Source organism: Pholis gunnellus, assembly GCF_910591455.1.
Source record: "Pholis gunnellus genome assembly, chromosome: 16".
Classification (NCBI taxonomy): domain Eukaryota; kingdom Metazoa; phylum Chordata; class Actinopteri; order Perciformes; family Pholidae; genus Pholis; species Pholis gunnellus.
Genome location: NC_136543.1, coordinates 3,654,397 through 3,678,472, shown reverse-complemented (window position 1 = coordinate 3,678,472; position 24,076 = coordinate 3,654,397). Strand labels below are relative to the sequence as shown.

The 24,076-nt window shown below is 43.0% G+C and overlaps 1 protein-coding gene across 1 annotated transcript in view; it reads left to right on the top strand.

Moving 5' to 3' along the window:
- Positions 1-20,883: 20,883 nt before the first annotated feature.
- Positions 20,884-24,076, top strand: part of macf1a (microtubule actin crosslinking factor 1a) — a 190,556-nt gene continuing 187,363 nt past the window's right edge. Inside the window, 1 exon segment of the mRNA XM_079175803.1 lies at positions 20,884-21,170. Coding sequence (XP_079031929.1) covers positions 21,077-21,170 — 94 coding nt within the window. The 5' untranslated portion in view covers positions 20,884-21,076.

Genomic DNA, 24,076 nt, shown 5'->3' with positions numbered 1-24,076 from the left:
GCCGGTGGGGGTTGTTGAGAGCGGAGAAAGGGAGAGAGAGAGGCAGAGGGGGAAAGAGGAGGAATCGGACAGCCATTATACCATTCAGGATTACGTTGCGTTGCTGTTCTCCCCAGCGTCATCGCCTCCCCCCTCCTCCCCTCACGGCTGTGTGTCGGCTCGGTTCTTGAGAAAAAAAAAAAAACCCGATCGGTGGAAGCCGAAAAAAACCTTCGGTCCAGCCATCCAGGAGGAGAGGGAGCAGCGGCGGCAGCAGCATCCCCGGCCTCCCTCGCTCTGTGCTCGGATCCCAGGATCCGCTGCTGCCCGTTGAAGGTAAGCGGCTCCGGAGCTCCGCGTAGCCCGGCTACAGCGTTTCCAGCTCCGCAACCCACCGGACCCGGATCATCATTATGATGTACCCACAAGAGATGTCGAGTCCGGCGGTGATGTTATTTATACGTAACATGAATATTCTTAGAAATCAAAAGTATCAGCTCGAGGCGGATCATATCAACTCACACATCCTTTAGGAACATATTTAATTGTAATATTTCTAGACCGTGCGTATTAAAATGAACATGTTGATGATGGTGAAGGTGTTGTCTCTCACTGAGACCTTCGTCAATAACGTGTTGATCAATTACACGTTGATTGGCATTCACATGAGAAGGACCGAGTCACCGTCATGATCTCAGTTACTGCCTGAAACCGTCCACTCTCGAAGCACACTGCATGCTCGTGATTCGTGCGCCGGAGGGCCGGGCTGGAAATAACCAGCGGACAGTCAGTCGGAGAGGGTTTCTGGGTCGCGAGGAGTCTGCCCGGGGTTGGTACCCGCTAATGAGGCACTCAGCAGCGGCGGTACGGAGGCGGATGTTCGGCACCGGCCGCAAATGGATAAATGTAATTAGTTGGTGTTTGAGCGTCCGAGGCAGGGGCGGTGTGTCGGACAAAGAGCCCCCGTGCTTCCACTCTGCTCCTGCATGCGTGCACGCTTTAGGTATCCATGTCTGATGTCCACACATGCAATGGGAGAGAGAGAGAGAGAGAGAGAGAGAGAGAGAGAGAGAGAGAGACAGAGAGAGAGAGAGACAGAGAGAAGGCAAGTTTATTTGTATAGCACATTTCAACAACAAGGCAATTCAAAGTGCTTCAAGAGAGAGAGAGAGGGAGACAGAGAGAGAGATGCATGCATGCATAAAATGATGACATGAGCCACCAGCTGCAGCTTTCTGTGTGTGCAAAAACACACATTTATGAGAGGCTGCCTTTATTGATCCGCTCAATCCCCCTTGACCCTCCATCAGCACACCTCCAGCCTCCACCTGCTGTGTGAATCCCAATGGGCTCCACCACTGCAGGCTGTCTGTGTGTCTGTCTGGAAAACCTCAGTGATATTATGCAAGGTGCAGTCAGAGACAGACAGAGAGAGAGAGAACAAAAAAATCAAGATGCAGAGCCTCCCCTCCTGCCGCTTTGTAGCAGATGGTCAAACGTGCATCTCCCTCCAGCCTTATGTTGGACCTCCAGCGTGCAGGCTTCTCCTCAGTCCGACCCGTAAGGCACAAAACAACCTATTGAGTTCTATTTTATTCAGGTGAAATTCTATAATTCAGTTGGTCTCTTCCACCTATTTCTTCCTCTGCACTGGCCATGGACACACCCCCTTACTACTGTGTGTTGTAGTGGTGGAAGGCACCAATATGCCTCTGATGCAGGGGATGAAAGAGTGTATGAGACGCGGCTGTATGTCGATTTAATCACAAGTCTTAGAGGATTTCTGCTTTATTAATCAAAGCAATTTTGCTCACACAAGGCACTTTTAGTATCCAGTGACAGACATAATTACAGCGGATTGTTACCTTCATTGTTGATCATCTCTGATTCATATCAGTTCTTTAGATCTATAGAAACATGCCTTAACTTCCAGAAGCTCAATGTGAAGTCTTCAAATAGTTTAATTTGATCCGATTAACAGTCTAATATCAAAATATGTTTAATTTACAATGAAATCAAAAGTGACACAGTTTGAACTGTTGAATTATTGCTTTGTCAATAATGGGACTTGAAGAAGCAGCTCCTGGGCTCCAGGAGCTATCATGGTCGGTTAGAGTCTGATAGAGGTGACATCTCCAATTTCCTTGTTTTGTCCAAACAACAGCCCAAAATCCAAATGTAGATCATTTGATAACAGAGAAAATAAGCAAATGTTTATATTTGAGATGCTGAAGCCGGCAATTTTTGCTCGATAAAAGACTTTAACTGAACTGATTCTCTCTCTATCATCAAATTCAGTGGCCTCCAACCTTTTCGTCTTGGGATGTGTTGACGTAAATTACAGTGCAGCTCAACCAACCTTCCTAGATATTTCTGGAGAAAATAAAGATAAGAAAATATTCAGGTTCTGCGAAAAGTGTATTGTTCTTTCTTTTCCTTTTACTTATGTTGTCACCCATCACATGTGTCTTGATCCTCAGCCCTAGTTTAGGAACCTGTGGTCGAATCCATGATACTGAAAAGGTCCTTTTTCTCTTTGTGAAATGCTTGACTGGCAGCTCCATCCTCCCCCGTCTGTCTGTCTGTCTGTCTGTCTGGCTGGCCAGCAGTCTCTGTTGGTTTGCAGCTCTTTGATATGCACACTGCATCTCATCATGAGTGAAAGGAGAAAAAAAATAGAGACAGAGAGAAACAGAAGGAGAGATTTCTCATCTCCTCGGGGTTGATGAAGTCTTTTATGGTGCTATCAGTGACGTCGCCCGACATATTGATCAGTAAGACGGCAGAGTCAGTGAGTCCATGCTGCTCTTCTCTCTCCTTTTATATCTCTGTCTTCTCTCATCCTCTGTCACTTGTTAACCTCACAGTTTTCTTTCTTTTCTCAGATTCCTCTGCCTCTACTCTCACCCTCACTTTAATTAACTCTTGCTCTGTCCAGTCATGCTGAGTAGTAAGCTACGGTATTGTTGGCAGGCCCGTCCAGTTTGTGTGTGTGTGTGTGTGTGTGTGTTTATATATGCGAGTGTCTATCCATGTGTATTTATGTATACGTGTGTGTGCGTCTAGCCATTCATTTATCCAGTCAGTCAGTGTGTTACTCATCATGACTGGGGGCTGCGTCATTCATCCTCATCCATACGCACTATATCTACAATTTTAATAACTGATGTAACAAGTGTGCTTTCAATATGTCATTTAGAAGTGCAAGGCAAAGGAATTGGACCCCGATAGGGACGAGTCGAGGAATATCAGATGTCAAAGTCAAAGAGACAATTTCAAGGACTATAGTTTGACATTTTGGGGAATGAGTATTTGCTTTCTTGCCGAGAGTTAGACAAGAAGATCGATACCACTCCTCTCACCTGTTTGTGCTCGTGCTGCATTCACAGCATGAGAATCCTGTTATTCTACTTTAGTTCACGCAATATTCCGAGATGGTTACTCCAGCTTCTCGCTTCGTAATAGCACCATTAAAATAGCCTGAATTGCTTTTGCTATATTACCTATCTGGAGTGGTTTATTAACACGTGAAACAAGATAGAAACAAACAATAAGTATAGTTCCTGTGTTAATACTGGATTTTATTGACACGCAAAGGTCCGTGATGGTGGCTTTGTGGTTTCTTGACGCTTGCTAGAGGCCAAGTTGTTTTCACCAAGTGGGTGATGTTGTGACGGTTGTAAATTCTCTCAGCTGCGTGTAGTTAAGGTTTAAACAATATGACCTGAACACAGCATAAGCGTGAAGCGGGAGCCAGAAGGCAATTTACTTATTTTAGCATAACGTCTATAAACAGGGGGAAACAGCTCCAGAACTTCGGCACAACACCGACTGTGCAGCTCTGGATGCCTAATGTAAATCCCATGTGTAGATCAGATGTGTTTCTGATCAGGTGGCTCTATGTTATGGAGTTTGTCCGGACGAATTATTGTCCATCTGTTGAGCACGGATGTCAGTTAAACTCCCATCAGCGTTGGTATGCTGCTCTGGTATCACACAGAGGTTACGACCGTTGCTCTGCGATTGTCTGGTTTTCTCTCTCTGACTCTTTCCTACATTTTCTTTGTCTTGTCTTCCCTTTTCTCTCCTTTTTAATCTTTTGCCATACTTCTACATCTCTGTCATTCTCCCTCTCTCTGCTTCATGTCATTTTCCTCTTTCACAAACACACACACACACACCTACAAACCCTCCTCAGGGCTGTGGGAACAGACCGTGTCCATGTAAATCCTGGTTATAAATCAGGCCTATAAATCAGGCCAGTCAAGCAGCCAGCGTTCAGTGTGGATATGTGTGTGCTTCTAAAACGTTGGTGCACACTTGCTTTTGTGTATTGATGTGTAAGTCAGTTATTTAGTATATATATTAGTTAATCATTCAAGTCATGTATCAAACAAAAATGTAAAATATTCGCTGGTTTCACGTCCTTGAATGTTGAGGGTTTGTTGCTCTTCTCCATCTTATATCATTGCAAATTTAAAGATGTCGCTTTAAGCTTTGGCAACTTTAATGGATGTTTCTCACGATGTTGTGACATAGTGTAGATTAAAATAGAACAGATAAGCTATCTGCTAGCTGCCCCGGTCAGTCTAATAGAAATAACGACTCCTGGGGACTTGAGAACTTGCAGTAAGTATTTATCTCAGTGTTTTTAAATGTATTTATTTTTTTACATATGATAAAGAGTATAGTCTGACAAATGTTTAACTAAAAGACTAAAAATAATAGATCAATCTAGAACTGAAATAATTAGTCAGTTAACCGATTAGTATCTCAACAGATCATTTAGTTAACTGACATTAACAAGCAAAAATCAAGTTTATTATATGTGAATATGTACTGGTCTTATTTAATTTATGTTTTTATGATGATAAACTGGATATCTTTGGCTTTTTCGACAGCTTATCGAACAAAACCGTCAAATTGAAGATGTCCCCTTTAGAGTCTAGGAACGATAATGTCTAGGTGTAGAAATATATCATATAGATTGAATCAGAAAGTAATAATTCACTTAACAGATAATAGCAATAATTGGGCTGAAACTCTGGGAGGCTTGTGATGAGCATTTGGCACTTTATGTTTTGTGAAATAACAAAATGAAGAGTAAAAATGAATCAATAATGAGAGTAGTCATTATTTGCAGTCCTAACAAAAAGCTGGGAGCAAAGTATGTGTACACGTGGTGTGAGGGAAAAATGCATCAGTGAGTGTCTCATCAGACAGGAAGTGATCTCACTCTCTCACTGCTCCGCCGGCGTTTCTGCTGGTAGTTTCTCCTTCTTCATCTTCTTCTTCTTCAAAGATCTCTTTCTCTCCTCACATAGCACTAATGACACGGTGCGGCTTTGAAGCCTCCATTCTGGCTCTATTTATAAAACGGCTAGTTGCAGTGGCACTGACTCACTGTCAGCAAGCAGCAGGGAAACTGACTTCACACACACACACACACACACACACACACACATACACATACACATACACATACACATCCACATCCACACATACACACACACACACACACGTAGAAACACTAACACGAGGACAGAGACACACACAGACTCGTACACCAGAGAACCGCAGAGAATTGTGGGAAGGCCTTAACCTCTTCCTAGCTAGCGTTGCCGTGGAGATGGGGATTCAGGAAGTGGGGCCTTGCCAGCGGTCTAGCCAGGGGCCAGCAGGAGGAGGAGGAGGAGGAGGAGGAGGAGGAGGAGGAGGAGGAGGAGGAGAAGGATTTTTGGCAGCACTAGCCCAGATGGAAAACCCAGCCGTTTTGTCGGACTCACACATCGTACACAGAAACATTCCCACCCTGTGACGGCCGCTCAGGTCGCTCCACAGTTTAGTCTGCTGCTGCCTCGGGGGGGGGGGGGGGGGGGGGGGGACAGAGCTGCTCTTTGGCAGCCAGCAGAAGTTAGTCACCCCGTAAAGGGCTCACTGTTTAAGGGGTTAAGCTGGATGTTTGTTGAGTTTCTCAGGAGCTGGAGTGACTGTTTTTCTAACTGTTAGTGGGTGATACGTGAAACAAACCGGATCACTGGTGGATTTAGGGAATTTTATTCTGAAAGACTTTATATCCATTTTAAAGGAAACGTCAGTTAAGATTTCGAAATTATAGATTACCCAGGGTTTCACCAAATACTGAAAGTTGGTTTCCCTTTGAAGTCGCAAAATAAGTTGCACATGGTTTCTTTATTAATTTGCTAACTTCTAGTTTTCATCCTGCTGCAGTCCTGAACATCGGCCTGTCTTCTAACCTTCATCACAACCTCCACCCTCTGTGGGGAAGATGGTGTTTTGCCTTACAAACCTTTCACAGAAAAGCACAGGTGTAAATAATCAAATGAATGATGGTCTTAGGGTCCTGGTATTCTCAACTCACTGATATACAATAAGCTGCATTCCATATTGTTGTGTTAGCCGGTCGAATGTTGCATTCAATATGTTGTTTTTAAAATTGTTGCTCCTTAACTACAAATCCCATTACTGCTGACCATTTTTGAATGCACATATGTGGAGTTTCAGAGTTTTGTTTTTACCCGGAAGTAATTGCAGATTGACTGAAAAGTCTGCATTGCTACTGGTTACCTTACAGATCATCTTGGATGTAAGACTTGTTCTTGTAACAGAGTATATTTAAGCTGCATTGAAACTTTTACTGAAGAAAAAGATATGACTATTTCTTCTAATCTGATTAAAAGACAAGACTAATATCAAATATATGTGATTTGCAGTAAAACATTAGAATTGTCTTCTGAAAGAAAGTGATTAGGAACATAGGAAGGTTTTTGCATTGTACAGCTTTTTAAGAAATGAGCACATAGCTAAATACACAGTGAAGATGGATATATATAATGAATTGCATGATGTGCAAATAGTCTGTAAACTGGATTCAAACTCATGACTCGAGGAGCACAGCAGCCGCTCACTAACCTGTGACTCCCTGTGGAGCTGCAATATGAGAGCCAATAACGGCCAATTCATTCTCTCAGGACAGGTATTGATTTTATGAGGCTGTGATGGACAGATGACAACGTCAGGTCCCCAGAGTGCGCACACACACACACACACACACACACACACACACACACACACACACACACACACACACACACACACACACACACACACACACACACACACACACACCACACCATGGCCACTCATTGACATAATATATTCTATAACCCCTTACTCTGACCTAAACCTAATTCTAAACTCAACCTTAAAACTAAGTCTGAACCCTCAAACAGATCTTTGTACCAAAGTGAGGACCGGCCAAAATGTCCTCACTTGGAGGGTCTATAGCTCAAAAACATGGTCCTCACAAACATAGCTGTACAAGTACACACACACACACCTGCCTTGTGTGTTTGCTTACATCAACTATTTACTGTCACTTATTTTTCTTCATAATAAATAGGTATTGAATTTAATCTCAATTTCAATAAACAGTAAAGATAAATGAGCAACAGACAAGAGAGAAGCAGAGAAGGAGATCAGAAGGAGATCAGAAGGAGAGGACAGAGAGTGAAAATGAGATGAAGATAGAGAAGAAATAAAACTCTCCTGTCTTCCCAGCTTATTGACTTTTCTTTAAAAATAGAAACGCTAGAAGAGCTTTGAAATCTCATCTCTCTGTCTTTGGTCTTTGCTCCTTGTCTCAGCCAAGTCTGTTGAGTAGACGAACCCCCCCCCCCCCCCCTGACATCATCCTCTCCATCAATAAATCGGCTCCAAACAGGGTGTAATGTGTCCACACCTCAGTGACTTCTATTAAGCGGAGCTAACTTGTCTCGTTGTGCGTGTTTGCATGATGCTTGTGTTCTATAGCAAACAAATTACACCTCAACTTACAGTTTTACAAGCCACATTATTAGATTCTAATATAACAATTTTTATTTGACAAATGTTGCTTTTATGCCAGCAGTCATATTCAAGGAGGATAATTATACAGAAATTAGAACAAAATAATTTGTTTAAAAAAAGCTTGAATGGCCTTTTAATAAAGATAACAAGTTAGAAGTGTATTTTTGTGATACAGTGTTTGAAAAAAAGTCTAAAGCCAAATCAACATAAGAAGTAATATTTTAAAGTGATACAATATATATATATTCAATGAAAATAATTGATGGAGGGAAAAAAATGACATATCTTGTATGTATCTATATCAGCAGTCATGTTAGCGTCTCTGTGAGGCTTTAGGTGGACACAGCGGTGCTTTGACCTAAATGCTAATGTGAGCATGCTCACGATGACAATGCTAACATGCGGATGTTAAGCAGGTGTAATGTTTACCACGTTCACCATCGTTGGAGCCTAAATGTATTGACTTCAATGATGGGAAGATATGCTCTGAGCAGGCCTCAGTAATGTCTCATCTTCTCTGCTGTCATGTGCCCTCTTCCTCTACAGCAGTTCATCACTGCAGGTCTGCAGCCTCACAAACTCATGAACGTTCGTCGAGACATGATGACTAATGTAACCCAGTTGTTTTTCTCTTTCTGCTGTTACGTCGAAACTATGCATCATTCATGATGCATGATCACACTGTACCCCAGCAAATGAATTATACAATTCTTCTTTCCTCCTCCCTTCTTTTGACCTCCTTTCTTTCCCCCTCCCCCGCTGCTCTCATCCCTCTCTCCATCCCTCCATCCCTCTCTTTCTCTTCCTCATCCCATCTTCTCTCGCAGCCCCGGAAACGAGATGGAGTCCTCGGACGACGATACTCTAAGCGAGCGCTCCTGCGTCAGCGAGCCGTCCTTCCGTAGCGAGCGTTCGGGGGGGTCACTGTCCCCGTGCCCGTCGGGCACCGCGGGGCCGCCGGGAGACACGTTGCCTTGGAACCTGTCCAAACACGAGCGGAGGAAGAGGAAGAGCCAGGACTCGGTGCTGGACCCGGCAGAGAGGGCGGTGGTTCGCGTGGCAGGTAAGGGGAAAAAACATCTTGCACTGGCGATGCAGTTTGGCGTGCCTTTGAGCAAGGCACCGGGGCCCGCATCTGTTGAGTGGGGCTGCTGTGAGAGTGTGCAGTGGAAAACAGAGGCTATGCATCCCTGAATTGAAACTAAAACCTGACCTGAAAACTGATGGTACCTGTGCTAGTGGCGAGGTAACAGAATTGCGGCTCAAAAGTACGAAAACTACGACACTGAACTGTCTTTTTAACATTAAATGTCTGTAAAATCGTTTCATCTTGTATCGAGCCATATAGCATACAGGGCGTCTCTACTTCATTCTCATTTGAATGCTGACATTTTCTTGGCTTCTCACGTTTGATCGCGGGGCTTCCTCCTGGCTTTGATTAAAGGCCTATACTTACATCCACGGTCGGTAAATGTCACAGAGATGGGGGAAAATCTGGTGGTGGTCTCTCATATTTATACTTTGGATAAAAGCGTGTACAGCATGCTATTAAAAGTGTTCTCTTGTAACACTCATCACTGCTAGAGGATTCAGGGAAGACGCTTTCCTGACTCCTCTGTACTGTTGTCCAGCCAGATGGACGACTGTCCTCCCGCTGTCTCTTGAGTCTTTCCTCCTCTCTTGCTCGCTGGAACAGAAGATGGAGGAGAAATGTAGGTTACTCAGTTCTCGGGAGCAGCCAGGGTTCCCCTGCTCGTGTAATGGCACACTGGCAGCAGCCTGACAGCTTCTCCTCAGTGGAGGGGAAGCTTCCGGCTCGATAATTGAGGCGAATGATGTAAAAGTGGGCTTAGTGCTGCACCTCTTACCAGCAGTGCTATTTTTTTCCACTCACAGCATTTCATGATTGTGCTGATAATTTCCTTATTGAGGCATTTATCACTATGGTATCTATGGTAGTGGATGGATGCCAACATTTAGCTGTGACTCTGTCGAAGAGCAGCCTATGGTCGATGGAAGAGTACATATACATTAACATTATATTATTTATCCAGCTTTTATGCAAAGTGTCTTACAATTATAAGTGTATTCAACCACGAGGGTACAACTGCTACATTTAGAGACAAAGATTTATATTTTAAATTTAAATTGTATTAATATTAATATTTTTTAAATGTTTTAAGATTTATTATTTTTATTTTTCAGATTTAAAATGTTAAATGTTATGGGCCCAGATGCAGTCAAACACCTACATTATGCCCAGTATAACAATGAAGGGCAATAATCACCTAAAACTATATTGTTTAGTCTGGACTAGACTACATGCAGAACATGTTGGTATCAGCATGGAAATGATCACATAATGGCAAACAATTCAATATCATACATCCGTCCTGTGCTGACATCCCTTTTCAGCTGTTTTATGTGAGAAATGAACGGTTATAAACTGGCAGCGCTGCTATAGTTCCACTAACATTGTGGATGCCAGTAGCATGGGAGGTGATGGGGGTTGTGTTGTTGGAGTAGGGAGGCGATGACAGTAAAAGCCTACTTTATAGACATGGAAACAGCATGTAGGTCAGGGTGAAGGGGTGGATGTGACATCTGTGTGTGTGTATCATGTTTGTCTGTGTATGTTAATGCTCTTATAGCACATAATGTGAAGAAAAGATGTATTTCCTGCACTGGAAACATTCCCAGTTAGAAGACGCTTCCAGACCTCCAGCGTCGATGTTTTAGAGTCTGTAAGCTTCCGTTTGGGTTTACGAGAGAAGCCTGTGTGGTGTTTGTGAATGATCTGACTTTACAATCAGCTACGTGGTTTAAGACGAGCTTTGAACCGAGTCTCGACTTTCCTAAATGTGTCTGCAAATGTTTGGAGAGGCTGCAGCTACTGGACTTCATTTTTAAAAGTATTTAATTTGACTTTGTTACAATTTCCACAGCAGAATGTTCGTGCGAAGAAGTGGTGTGATGTGGTGTTTTTTCTTTTAGCATCAAGAAAACGTGTGTTTCTGTCGGGATGTGATAAGTTTAGTGTTCCATGCTGAGTGAGAGTGAAATGAGCCAAAGCAGACGTTACATGTTGATGCAAGAAAGAAAAAGACAGTGTGTGCTAAACTGAGAAGATGTTTAAGTGTTGGATGTTAAAGTATGTGTGTGTATTTCTGGGACTGTGTCACATGCACACACTTTTACACATGCACCCAGTTTGAAAGTGGTATAGAAATAGATCAAAAAGAAGGCGCTAAAAGGGCAGCTTGTGGTTATAAAAACAGTGAAAGTTATACATGCTGTAATGTGAAAACCAAGCTGTGCACTTACAGAGGAGAGCAAACAAAAAGCTCAAAAGCAACCTTGTAATGTTACCCAAAATATAATGTAATTACCCTTAAATTGAAGTCACTCACTGCTGCAACTTCTTCCAGGATTTCTTAATGATAGCAATGACAACAGTCTGATGTGCAGCTGAAATGAACGGATCAATTCCACACGCAATATGAGATAGTGAGAAATGCTGAAGATAGCTGCAAACCAACTTTAGTCGCCCTCAAATTATTTTTTTCCGACAACAACACGTGATGGCTCTTTGGTGTTTACATATGAAAGGCTAATTACAAGCAGATCTCACGCTGTTATCAGTTATCACGCTGGTTAAAGACGGTTGGCATCGTCACTTTCATGTCCTGTGGTCTTCTTTTTTTCATCGCGTTGATCTTTCTAAGCAGACAAGATGAAGAAAGAAACGTCTTTTTAAACCAATAAAATGTTCAGTTTTACCTTTTTTGAAGGATATATATATATATATATATAGTTTTCTGTCACGCAGGCAGATGTGAGGCGGTAAATATGAATTATCTCATATGAAATGTTTTTAATCAACGCTCAACTTTTCCTCTTTTCTATGTCTGTTGGACATGTGACGTGTAGTGGAAATTCACAGATGTGCTGCAGCTTGGTTTGTGTGTGTGTGTGTGTGTGTGTGTGTGTGTGTGTGTGTGTGTGTGTGAGTGAGAGAGAGAGAGGAAATTAAAGCATAACAATTCTGAAAGGGAAGGGAACAAAATAAAACATATTAAAAAGAGTATCTGAAATTATCAAAAGAGACAGTTAGACAGGGAGGTTTCCTGGCAGCAGCTTTGGGCTGAGTCAGCGAGTCAGACTTGTTGGTGTGGAGACCATCGGGCCGTGGTGGCAGCAGGTAGCGGGCCGAGCCGAAGTTGGCGCCGCCACAGACCGCCCAGGTGTTTACACACTGCCAATGCTCTGCTGTGTGAAACCATCTCTCGAAAAGATGCTGATTTGTAGAGCCAATGCTGAATATTCGATACTAATACTACGTCTCATTATGACGCATGTCTTCCCAAAAATAGACATGAAAACTAGATCTGAAGCTAAAAATGAGATGTGGGCCACTATTGATCTTCTTCTACTACACACTTCAGCACCTGGCTAAACGGAGCCGGTGTCGCCGTGTTTCTTTTTGTCTAGCTTGTCTGAACGAGCAACAAAGGGGGGCGGGACTATATCATCTTTGCTCCATTTGGACAGAATCCAAAGTGTAAAAGTGATCAGTTGTGGTTATAGGGAAGGCTATGTGAACAGTGAGTTTCTACTTTTGGCTTGGCTAGCTCTTTCCCCTTGTTTCCAGTCTTTATGCTAAGCTAAGCTAACCAGCTGCTGGTTCCTGCTTTGTATTTAGCTGACAGATAAGAGAGCGGTATCCCAACTAACGCTTTCCAAGAATGAACATATTTCACAAAGTGTTCTTTTAAAAGAGTGATGGGCTTGAGATTGTCTGATTTGAGCTCTGAAACATGAGGTTGGTAGAGTACATGAATTGCTATGTTGTGCCTCCCTTTAAAATGTAAATTCCCTAATTGATGAATCCTCTTCATCTGTTTAGGCATTAAACCACCAAAACAAATCGGCCGTCTCTTTGTTACAGTGGTGCTTCCATGTTTGCTCTGTGAGCTCCCAGAGTGATTCAACCGGCAGCCAGAATTTCCCAGGCGTGTCCAGAGTTCACTCAGGCACGAACTCTATTGTGATGATATTACATTTTACATAATATGGGCTATGTGTTTACATTGACCTCAATTTCCATTCAGGCAGAGGCCGGAATGTGGTAAAACAAATACATTAGGCTGCTTGTACCAATACGCTGCATGGCTTACAGTCCTCTTACAACATTTAGAATGAGTGCTGCAGTAGTAAAAAGACATCAATATGTGTCACATGTATTTTATTTCCTGCCTGGATCATTAATTGTGTTCTAAAAAGTACTGAAATAAATTTAAGAGAAAGGAAGAGTTGCTTTTTCCTACAGGACAGAATGAAGTTGAGGTAGAAGTAATGGAAAGAGAGAGTGCTTTGTGAACAGATGAGTTTAGAATTCCCTCTGGAGAGAATAAAGAGAGACACTGCTGTCCTGACTGGACTCTGTTGTTCAGCCTCTCTGGACTGGCTCTGCCTGCCTGCTGAGCATGAATGTCAATGAAACCTCCCAACAGCTGCCGGTGGTACTGTTGATGTGAATGAGAGTTTGGGGATTTACTGACTTGAATTACAAATTAAAGTGAGAGTGAGCTCCAGGCATATAAGAAATATACATTTTATGTATGAACATGATTATTATCAAGAAATGTAACAATTTGACAAACCCACAACCCAGCTTGAATTATCATCCGTGTTTGCATATATATTCCTAACACAGGATTTTCACCCAGGAGACCGCTGTTTGTGTCCCGTGTGAAACCAAAAGCCAGCGCTTTTCTAATGTACCTAACTTAAATAACATAACAACACACACTCATAAAGCCAAACCACGATGTTTCACTAAAGCTATTAAGTAGTTACGTATGCTAAATATAACCAAGTAGTTTGTTTTGTTTCAATTTACGACATTAACCACATGTCTAATACTGCAGTCTTGTTGTGGAACGTTATTTAGAAGGAGGCAGGGTTGCTTTTCACAGCCTCCGATCCACAAATGTATGTTGCGTTTAAGTGCTCGTGGAAAGCTGTGGTTGCCCGACTTTTCAGCGCATTCATGTGGAATTGGAAAGCCAAAAAGGCGTTGGTTTAAATTATTTTTATATTAAAACATAAACTAAATCCACTATCTTTGATTTAAATTGATCGCTCAGATTATTAGATTAAAAAACTTGAACTTGGAAATATACAGTAGCAAAGACACACTCATTAAGACATCTGTTAAGTGTTTTAGACTTGTATGATTTAATATGTATGTATGTTAGTTTTATCTTAGAAGGAGTGGTAAAACTTAAAGATTTAGAACAAAAATGTAGATATTAAATCGGCTGAGAGGATATTTTAATAATCCTTTTTACAGCAAAACAAGAACCAAACTGGAGATGACACAGACAAAGTGTGTGTGAAGCAGCGTGTCTGTGTGTCTGTGTGTGTGTGTGTGTGTGTGTGTGTGTGTGTGTGTGTGTGTGTGTGTGTGTGTGAGACTGCAGCAGTGATGATTTATCCACGTGAGCATCAGGACCCCAGACTGTGCCTGCATGTAACTTAGTCGTCCACCGCCCCGCCTGCTGCTGTTGCTTCCACATTCCTTTCCATGCAGGCGCCTGAGAGGAAGCCTCGGCTTAAAGCCCAGCCTGTTCCCCCTGTTGCCATGGCGATGTGGTCTCCTCTGTTTCCATGGTTATAAAAGGCGAGGAGAAGCAATGGCGACGGGGGTTAGAGAGACTGACACTGAATATAAAGGCAGGGCAAAACAAATAGTGAAAGAGAGAGTCCGAATTTTAATTTGGAGGGGAAGAAAAGAGGAGGGAGTTTGTTAATGAAAAGAGAGAGAGAGAGAGAGGAGTGAATGATTGAGTAAAAAGGGCAATGAAGAGAGGAAAGGAATGGAGTTGGAGAAAGAGGGAGGGGGTTAATGGGGAGATGGAGGGAGTGGAGGAAAAAGAGGGCAAAGTTCAAAGAAATTATGATTTTTAACTGTTGACGTGGGGTGAGGGAGGTCGTCGACCAGAAAGAGAGAGAGAGAGAGAGAGAGAGAGAGAGAGAGAGAGAGAGAGAGAGAGAGGAAGAAAGATTGAATAACAGAGTCACTGAAAACTTAAGAGCGATCCAGACTGGAAAAGAGAAATGGACTGAGGGATTTCAACTGAAAGAAAAAAAGATTTATACTTAAAGGCAAAAAAGAGGAAGACAGAATGAGAGGCCTTGAAAGAAAAGCAGAGAAAGGTTGAGGGAGAGACACAAGAGACCTGGAGGGGAGATTAAAGAGAGCGAGAAGAAGACAAAGTTGGACAAAGAGAGGTGTGTTGTTAAAGCAACAAGTGTTCAAGTCAGTTATGTTTAATATTTTATTGGGACATACAGCAAAGCTTAATGCTTTTAATACGTACAAAGAAGTGTCATGTCTTTGACACATGCTGATTTATTGTTGTACTTCCTTAAAGTTTGGGAACTTTTGAGATGCAAATTTGGAAAAAGAGCGATTGAAATTGGAACAGCTGAGGCTGACATATGCTGATTTTTAGTCCCCAGTGTGGGTCAATCTCCAAACACACTGGGTCCTCCACCTCCCATGATTAAGTATCCTCTCAGTTGTGGGACCTTTCATGTCTGGCCTCCAACCCCAGGTACCCAAGTGATGTCACTGGAGTCATTTCTCTCAGACATAACGAGGCTCCTTCAGAGATTTCTCGAGCTGCGTTTCACTCCATGTGACTTCTAAATACATGGAGGAATATGTGGAATGCCCCTTTAAGATGTAAAGTTTGAAGGTGCGATGTATAATATGTGAGGTAATCCGAGTATCTCCGTTTTTAAAAAAAATAATGGCACAGCTGCTGCTCTGTACCGCGCTCATACAGCGGAAACAGATGACGGCGTCGTTGCGGAAGCGTAGCGCACGCCGTGTTAGCACCTTTAGCTGCGAGCCGCTCGCTCAGCCGTCGCCACGTTGAGAGCCGTGTTGAGGCAATAGATGCTCTCAATCCTGTATGCTGCTCCTTTAAACATGCAGATGTAAAGTGGCAACTTCTCTTTATGCTTTCACGGTACAGCAACATTTATGAAAAATTTATTTTTAGATAAAAATGTAACATTTTGATCAAAGAAACTTTTTGATTCCGAACGAGCCCTATTTGGGTTACCAGCGAGAGAGTTTAGCGAAGAGAGCGTCATAAAATGCACTTTTCAGAAACGAATATAATTAATTTTACACACGTTATATACCCAGTTAACAAAGGGATTCTGGGAAAAAATACCCCAAAAGCCATTTTACTAACTCCAAACACAATTATACACAAACTAATATAATCAACTACAAGTTGTACCATATTACCACGTATTTTCAGCAAGCTGCGGCGAGCTTTGCACTCCACTACCAGATATCATCACAAATCTAACGGCTATCATGACTAACCGATACATCTGAGAGCAAGAGGATTTGACACACAATCCGGAGATATCTTCAGAATTTCTCTCAGTGAAACCATTATAACCATACAGCCAACAAACCATCGCAAACAATCATATCGCTTCTCACCGTGAGCTGATTTTCGTGAAGAAACCGGAGAAAACCGGACAAAATCCCTGTAGAAATACGTGCAGCCATGTGCCTGCCGTCTGTCCTAATGTGTTTCTAAAGTTTTCCATGAAAAAATGGTGGTCAACCTACCTTGCTGGACGAAGGGGTTGTGATTTCTACTTTTCGACGAATCGATCTTACGCTCGAGGTGGCGCGGCGAATTTTGGATTTGTAGTGGCTTAGGATTCTGTCAATCAACTCCAGGTTACTCCCATCGCAATCCTGAGTCACTTCCGCATCCACCGTGGTGTCATAGCCTGAAATTGTCCAATCATAGGCTTTTGAAAGCGCCAATACACACACTGAGAGAGACGGAAAAATCTCTGGAGGAGACTTAAATCAGGCCCTGAGAGATCAAAATGGCTCAAAATGATGCCAAACTGCTGTATTTGGAAAGATTGAACACTATTAGTCATAAAACAAGTGAAATATATAGTTATATAGTATATCAAATTAGAATGGCACAGCTGGAACAGCTGGTTCCACAATGACAAATTGGGCCGACCTCTCCGTACCTCCGTACCTCTATAATTTTGGCCTGCTTCACTTTATCAAAGCCTGAGACTACTGACATGTTGTGCTATGATTTAGGCTTACTGCTGCATTATTTCAAAGACAAAAAAAACAATAAAAGTGCTTTTTTTTCAGGCGAACCTGAACATTTTCAATTTGAGCTGTGTGCCATCTTCATTTAGTATTAACCAGTAACATATACACTGATTTTACACATCTGAACAAATCTCACAAGTGTTTCTGTTATTATAACGTCAACATTATTCAAATAGACCTTGTAGTTAGAGATCTACACTCTCTTTAGTATGGGTATGCAATTTTCCGAGCAGAGGCCTAAAAATAGGCTTAGGGATTAAAAGGGACAATTCTTTAAAAAGTGTGGCATGTCCAAGTGAGGGCTTTGAAATCACATGGTTTATTATCACATGGGGCGTTTTTGTGAGTAGATATAATCCAAATCACTTCATAGATTCAAAGATAAACCAAAGTAGATCAAAAATACTGATCCGCTATTTATCCAAATAAGATACCTGTGTTCCAGGTTACAGATGTACACTATGATGTAGTAGCCTACACATACCAGACTTACTGCGTTCCTTCGAAACACCACTGACTTTGTTCACATATTAATTTGAATGGATTTGCAGTCACATTGATTATCTGCGTTCTAGGTCCGACTTTACTAAGAATCTTATCTCAAATGTTTGCAGCCAAATAACACACTAATCCGAGTCACACAACATTTTACAATCATTCCATTCAATCACTTGCTCATTCCTGGTTATTTAGGGCACTGAGCTGCTTTATTAGGCTGTAATTCAAACAAAAATGCAGGCGTGCATAATCAGATCACATTGTTTGATGTTTCAGGCGTTTTTCGTAGATGCCCCGGCGCTCCACAACAACGTCGAGCAACAGGAGGGGTCATAAATGTGATTATATTTGATATGTGACTGATGTTTTGGGGAGTTTTCTGGTTTTATAGCTGAGGTCAGTGGAGCTCTGCTGCTGAGGCGTTGGTCATGCTGATGTGTTCAGGACTGTGTGTCCTTTTGGCTCTCGAAGCACTTTCACTGTGCAGCTGGACTCTGCACGACAGCACCGACACACACTCATATGCAGGCGTGTGTGTTCACAGACAGGAGGACACACACTGCAGAAAGACAACAGTGTGAGTGACAGATCGAGGCGAGAGATGATTCACAGTCAGCATTCTTTATTTATAACAGCAGCACTTTTATTATTATTTAATTTAGCATTACACACATTGTGAGGTGATTAAAAAATGAAAAGACAACATAGAAATGGAAGAACATAAACAAAAAGAAAGGTTTTTAAGTCACTCAGTTTACTGTAATTCCCATCTTCCCCCACTAGGCGGGGATATAAAGGTTGTGTGCTTCTTCCAGAGGGACCCTTGTGTGTTCTGTATGTCGAGGCCACCTGCTTTGTTTCTCATTAGTTAGCTGATAAAAAATGTTTTAAATAAAATCAGCTTTGACTGTATTCTTATGATGCTTGGCCATGTCGGGTGAAATATGTTTTTCTGATGTTCTGCAGATGAAATGTTATCAGGACCTCTCTCTTGTTTGCATGACATGTCAGTGTGTGTGTGTGTGTGTGTGTGTGTGTGTGTGTGTGTGTGTGTGTGTGCGTGCGCCCGAGGTGTCTGCTTGTACTTCCACTGTGGCTAATGTGACTTGTGAGTCCACTAATGAAGGGTGAGTCAGGTTGAGGTGACACAAAGGCGACATCTAAAAAATAGTGAAAGCCAGAGAGGAAATGAATACCTGCATGCTGTTCCTAATCATGCAGCCTTGGACGCTTAATTAATGGTAAACACGTGAGACTGCTTGCTTAATGACTGGAGGAATGTAAGACTTATATTTGATGTCTATAAATGTAAACCACATTTCCCATAATCCTATTGTTTCCTGTTTTACCTGTAGGGTACAGAATACGCTCTGAAGTTTTTCTATTTTTTTTTTACAGACAAAGATTCAAAATATTGGATTTTTTACAACAAAGTTTTAATCGCAGTAATACACATCTGCCTCAACCCTCGTCTCCTGCTCTTCCTCCTGTAGACTCTGTTCTCCAGCGACTGACTATACAGTGCTATAATGCTAGAAGCTGCATGTGCCTGACATTGTGCTTCACTTTAAGGTCATCTTTATGTGTCTCTATATGGGATTAAATGACATAATCTGCAGACCACATCAGGAGTCTGATTCATGGGCTTTGACCTCAGGATGATGCATGCTGAGATTATCCACGTATGGCTGTTTCACCCAGCAGGACCGGGCTCACATGACTTGCGGCAGGAGGTTTATTCTTTTAAATTGACTTAATTTAGCAAATTAAACACATTGCCTACTATCTATCTGTGTTCCCTGATTTGGTTTTGGCTGAGATTGAGTCTGCATTTCTTATTTTTGGATCAGAGAATGCTAAATCCAGTTTCAGCAGCTGTGGGTTTACTGGCCCGTTAACACGGCTTGCACTTGGATTTGAGTTCTCTGTAATGTAGATGCAGTTAGCCTTTAGATGGCACTGCGCTCCATTCATTCAGCTCAGTCATCCACGACTAAAGCTTCCCTTACACACAGACACAATGTTCCAAGTTGTGAAAGACCTCTGTTCATATTCTGCCTAGTATTATATGAGATGCACTGTTAGATTTGCACTTACAGATCAGATATTGTTTATTTAGTTCGTGTTGTTGTAAGTTATCACCGGTGTAGAAATGTAATGTGCTAGGCTTAATAGATCAGTAATATTGTCACAGCCGCCACAAATTATATTTAAAAAAAATCTCTTTGCAGCCGTTAACTACATCGGCCATATTGGATTCCCCATAGTTCCTCAAGTCTCTCTACACCTGCCTCTCTGACAAATAGCTCATACAATAATTGAAATTAAAACTATAATAAATAATTTAAGAGGCCAAATACAAACACCGTCTTCTTTGCTCACTTTTTAACCGGAGGATTGATGGATTTCCACCTTTCGAGGTTAGAGCAGGACTCCAACGGCCATTTCCGGAGGTGTAACGTAACGTGAGAATGTAACTGTTCTTGATAATGTCAGTAATAATACGACTCATTACGGGTGTGAATTAGTTGTATATATATGACACAGTATAATTGAATGATATACTTCTATTAGTAGTTGTTTTTTTGTGGCCTGCCCAGGGTTTTAGTAGTTTCTGTCACCGAGCAGTGCCCACCATCTGGGGGCGCTCCAGCTCCATTTTCCACCCGGCAGCCATAAACGAGCCGTTCGTCCTCACCGGCTCTTGAAATTCCTGTGGCGGAGGTTCCTGGCGTGGCCGGTAGAGAGGGATGGAAGACAGCCACTGCAGGAAAACCCGAGAAACCTGAGCAGAAGAGGGAGAGAGAGGGAGAAACGTACACATACACATTCACACGGAGGCAGAGACCGCAAAGCCTTGGATTGAAGCGGCCATTACGGCTGGGAAGCATGCTGGGAGCTAAGGCGGCTCGCCTCGGATCCACAGGACGCCGACACAGCCCGGGATAGGAAGCCGGAGGAGCCCGGATACGGTTTCGCCTGGAGGTCCGCCGATTTTTCGGAAGGAAACGGACACACTGCCCCCCTTCTACGGGCACTCAGCTGGGGTGTGTTGGATTTACTCCCTCATACACACACAGGAGGCACAAAAAGCAGCAGTCGCCGGGTGGAAGCCGATATTAAAGGAGGGACTGGTCGGAGACGACACACCGAGTGATGCCACTGTGTGTCTCCGCACACACACACACACACACCGCGGTAATGGATATATAGCGTTTATGTAACCTTTATTCAAACAGACACTCGCACCTTTAATGTTATACATTTAAACAAAAAACGCGCTCACTCCAGGCTTTTGTTGTCCTTTTTTATTCTCTGAAGTATCCCCCAAGGATTATTTAACCCTGCTTGGAAGTGAGCTACAAGGCGTTTAGTGTGCGTCAATGCATCGAATTCATTAGTTTCACGCAAGGTGGTGTTGAATTGGACGCCGAGGAGAGGAAGGAGCCGGGGCTGGGGGCTCGAGGCGCAGCAGAGCGGGCCGGGTCACTGCGGTAGTCTGCAGGCCGACCCCTCTCCACTCCCTAGCCGGCTTGCAGAGCCACCATGGCCGGGTTCATTCCGGGACTACTGCCGGCAAACCATTCGCAGGAGAAGGAATTCGCCCAGGCGTACGAGGATGTGCTGGAGAGATATAAAGGTAAAGAGGGAAAGGGGAGACATGTTTTAAAATGTACATAATCTTAATATTCTTTAGGAAGATGCATTAAATAGAAATATCAAAGCTAAGTTTGAAGTATCATAGCTAAGCCCAAAATAAACACATTATTTACTAAAGTCCCAGTTTAACTTTCTGTCGCTCGTTCACAGTGTCCCCCTGGGAATATTAGAGGAATGTTGGTGTTTTCTGTCAGAAGATGAAAAGGAATGGGCTAAAAAGACTTCTAACATGGGGCACAGTGTGTGTCTGGAAGTTGATCTTCTGGCAGACAGCCAGCCCAGTCTGCCAGTTTTCATAATCTGGATTGTTTCATTGTTGATATTTTGGATAAACAAAGCAAGGGCTTCGAGCTCTGCCACATATATTGGCCCTCATCTGTATTGGACTCTTGGCATAGTGCACGTTGGATGCCCTGAGTCGCTGTGAGACACCAGGAAGCATGACTCCAGTGATTCCTCCACCACACGGCCTCATGTTTAGTCCTGTGTTTGCTGTTTGTCCTGTAAATATGAAAAAAAAGATGAGGAAACAAAGTGGTGCCTCTCTCTTATTGTTCCCCCCTGCAGCAGTGGCGTTACCACCAGCATTGAGGCTTGCTGTTTTATAATCCCAGTGACAGGGGCGCTTTAAAAATGAATGCCTCTACTGAAGTGGTGGGGAAGGGGGGATGGAGAGAGAGTGTGTGTGTGTGTGTGTGTGTGAGGATGAGGACTCAGACAGCCAATGGCTGATAGACTCGGGTCACATCTGTGATGCTGGTCGCTGATGAAAAGAAGGTAATTGATTATTATAATGAAATTGAACTCCTTGGGGTTTGAGCTTGTTTGTGTTTCCGGCAAATGTGTGCTGGAGACAGGTGGAGAAAGACAACATGGGATATGAGGAGGTTCACGCCATCGGCAGTTCTTTAATCCTGAACACAAAGTATCTGTACAACAAACGTGTCTAACCACAGAAGAAGAAGCCCCCTCGGGAGATGGTTTCAGTGACAGTTTGTTGCATGTCTGTTATGGTGACGCTCTCCTGCTTTTCGTGCCATGAAATAAGCCTTCTGTTGAAGGAAAGTGAAAACACGTGGCCATATCTGGAATCCATCTAGGCCAAAATATGCAGACGTCTTATCTGTTGCTCCAGCATAACGCATCACTCGAGGCTCTTTGGCTCAAATAGTTGCCCTTTTTTTTTGCTGCAGCAGACTTTGGGCATAGCGAGGTATAAATAGCAGAAGAGTTTTCAATACTTTCCTTTTGATAAAGAAACTGTTAATAACTCAAGCTGGTTAAAACAGTTTGACTTAGGTCTGTATTTTATTAGCACACAGGGTCGTAGATTTAAATGGCTGGCATTAATGTTATAATGACTCTAAATGGTAAAGGTGGTCGGGTTCCTCAGGAGGCAGTAGGACTTCCAATATTTCTCTCTTGCTCTCACTCTCACACACACACACTCACTCACTCTAGAGCTCTGTAAATTCAGACTGGGTTTGCTTCAGCACGCAGAACAGCAGTCCATTTCTCAGGCCCGTGGTGAATGATTGCTCTCCATTAAAGGGCCATTTTGTCGACTGCAATCGCAGTTCAATTTGATCTGCGAGGACGAGCTTTTACTTTGATAAATAAATAAGCTGGTGTTTCCCAGGAGAGAGGTGATTAAAGGAAGGGGACAAAAGCACATTGATTTTCATTAGAGCTGGGCCTCTTGGGCCGTTTGGCCTTTTAGACCCCTCAACACAGAACTGATCATAGGTCAGTATTGCGAGTCTGGCATTGTTGATAGTTAGGTTGCAATCAATGTTATCCGTACTGGACAGTGATGAGTTTGTAAGTTGGTCTATATTTGTTGATTTTAAGTGTGTATTTACTGCAGTCAGGCAAAGTAAGAATGTGTGAGTGACACGACCCTCTAAATAGACCCCCAGCTCTCTCTGTTCCAGTCGGATGTCCCCCACAGGAATCTGTGTTCTGGCCCCTGTGAGGCTGCAGGTTTTGACCTCTGTGCCCCGTCAACATCACCCCTCACGTCTCCTTCGTCAGTGCTATACTGAGGCGGTAACCCTGTAGGACCTGTCCTCTGGAGTCCCTCCAGTACTGCAGGACTTGTGCTGCAGTACGTCGCTGTCGAACGCTCTTTTCTGCTCCTCTTCCTCTGTCTTCGCCTCCCTCCCCTGGTAGTCTTGGATTGTGTGTGTGTGTGTTTGTGTGTGTGTGTGAGAGTTTTTACGACTCTGTCAGCTGTGTGTGCGAGCCACTTGTGGCAGTTGTGAGGAAGAAAAGACGCAGAAATGTGAACTTGGCGTCCCGCTTTAGCCGCGGGGCTTGTGACTGAAACCGGAGCGGGGACACTGGATACAGCTTGAATAATTCACAGGGGGTGGTAGGCTGTTTGTGCTCGTGTGTAGCTGCTGTGTAACAATGACAGGATATCTAAAGCAACAGCGACGGGGTCATGTATGGAAAAACACCAGGACCTGAGTCAGTGGAAAACCAGATGGTTCAGAGCAACATTATATTTACTTATGGAGGTCCTTCATTATTTTTGCAGCAAGCAACGCAGTATGGATTTCTGCTCCTCTGCTGTTTTCTTATTTTTTATTCTTAGCAATCCTAATTGGATGAGTGTACTAACATTCACATAAGCTTAAGAGGAGATTAAAAGTGCGAATATGACCGGTACACGACGGTCCATAAAAATCCCCTCGGAGCCAAATATAAGTCTGGAAACACGGGAGGAAACCGAACAATCGGGACATTTAGTAGAACACGGTGGTCAGGAAGCCAACGGCCATAACTTTGCCCTTTACAAATATAGACACGAGAAAATGTGTGTGTGCCGTCTGGCAACCTTGTCTCTGTCAAATTCACATCCAACCAAACTACTCTCAATTA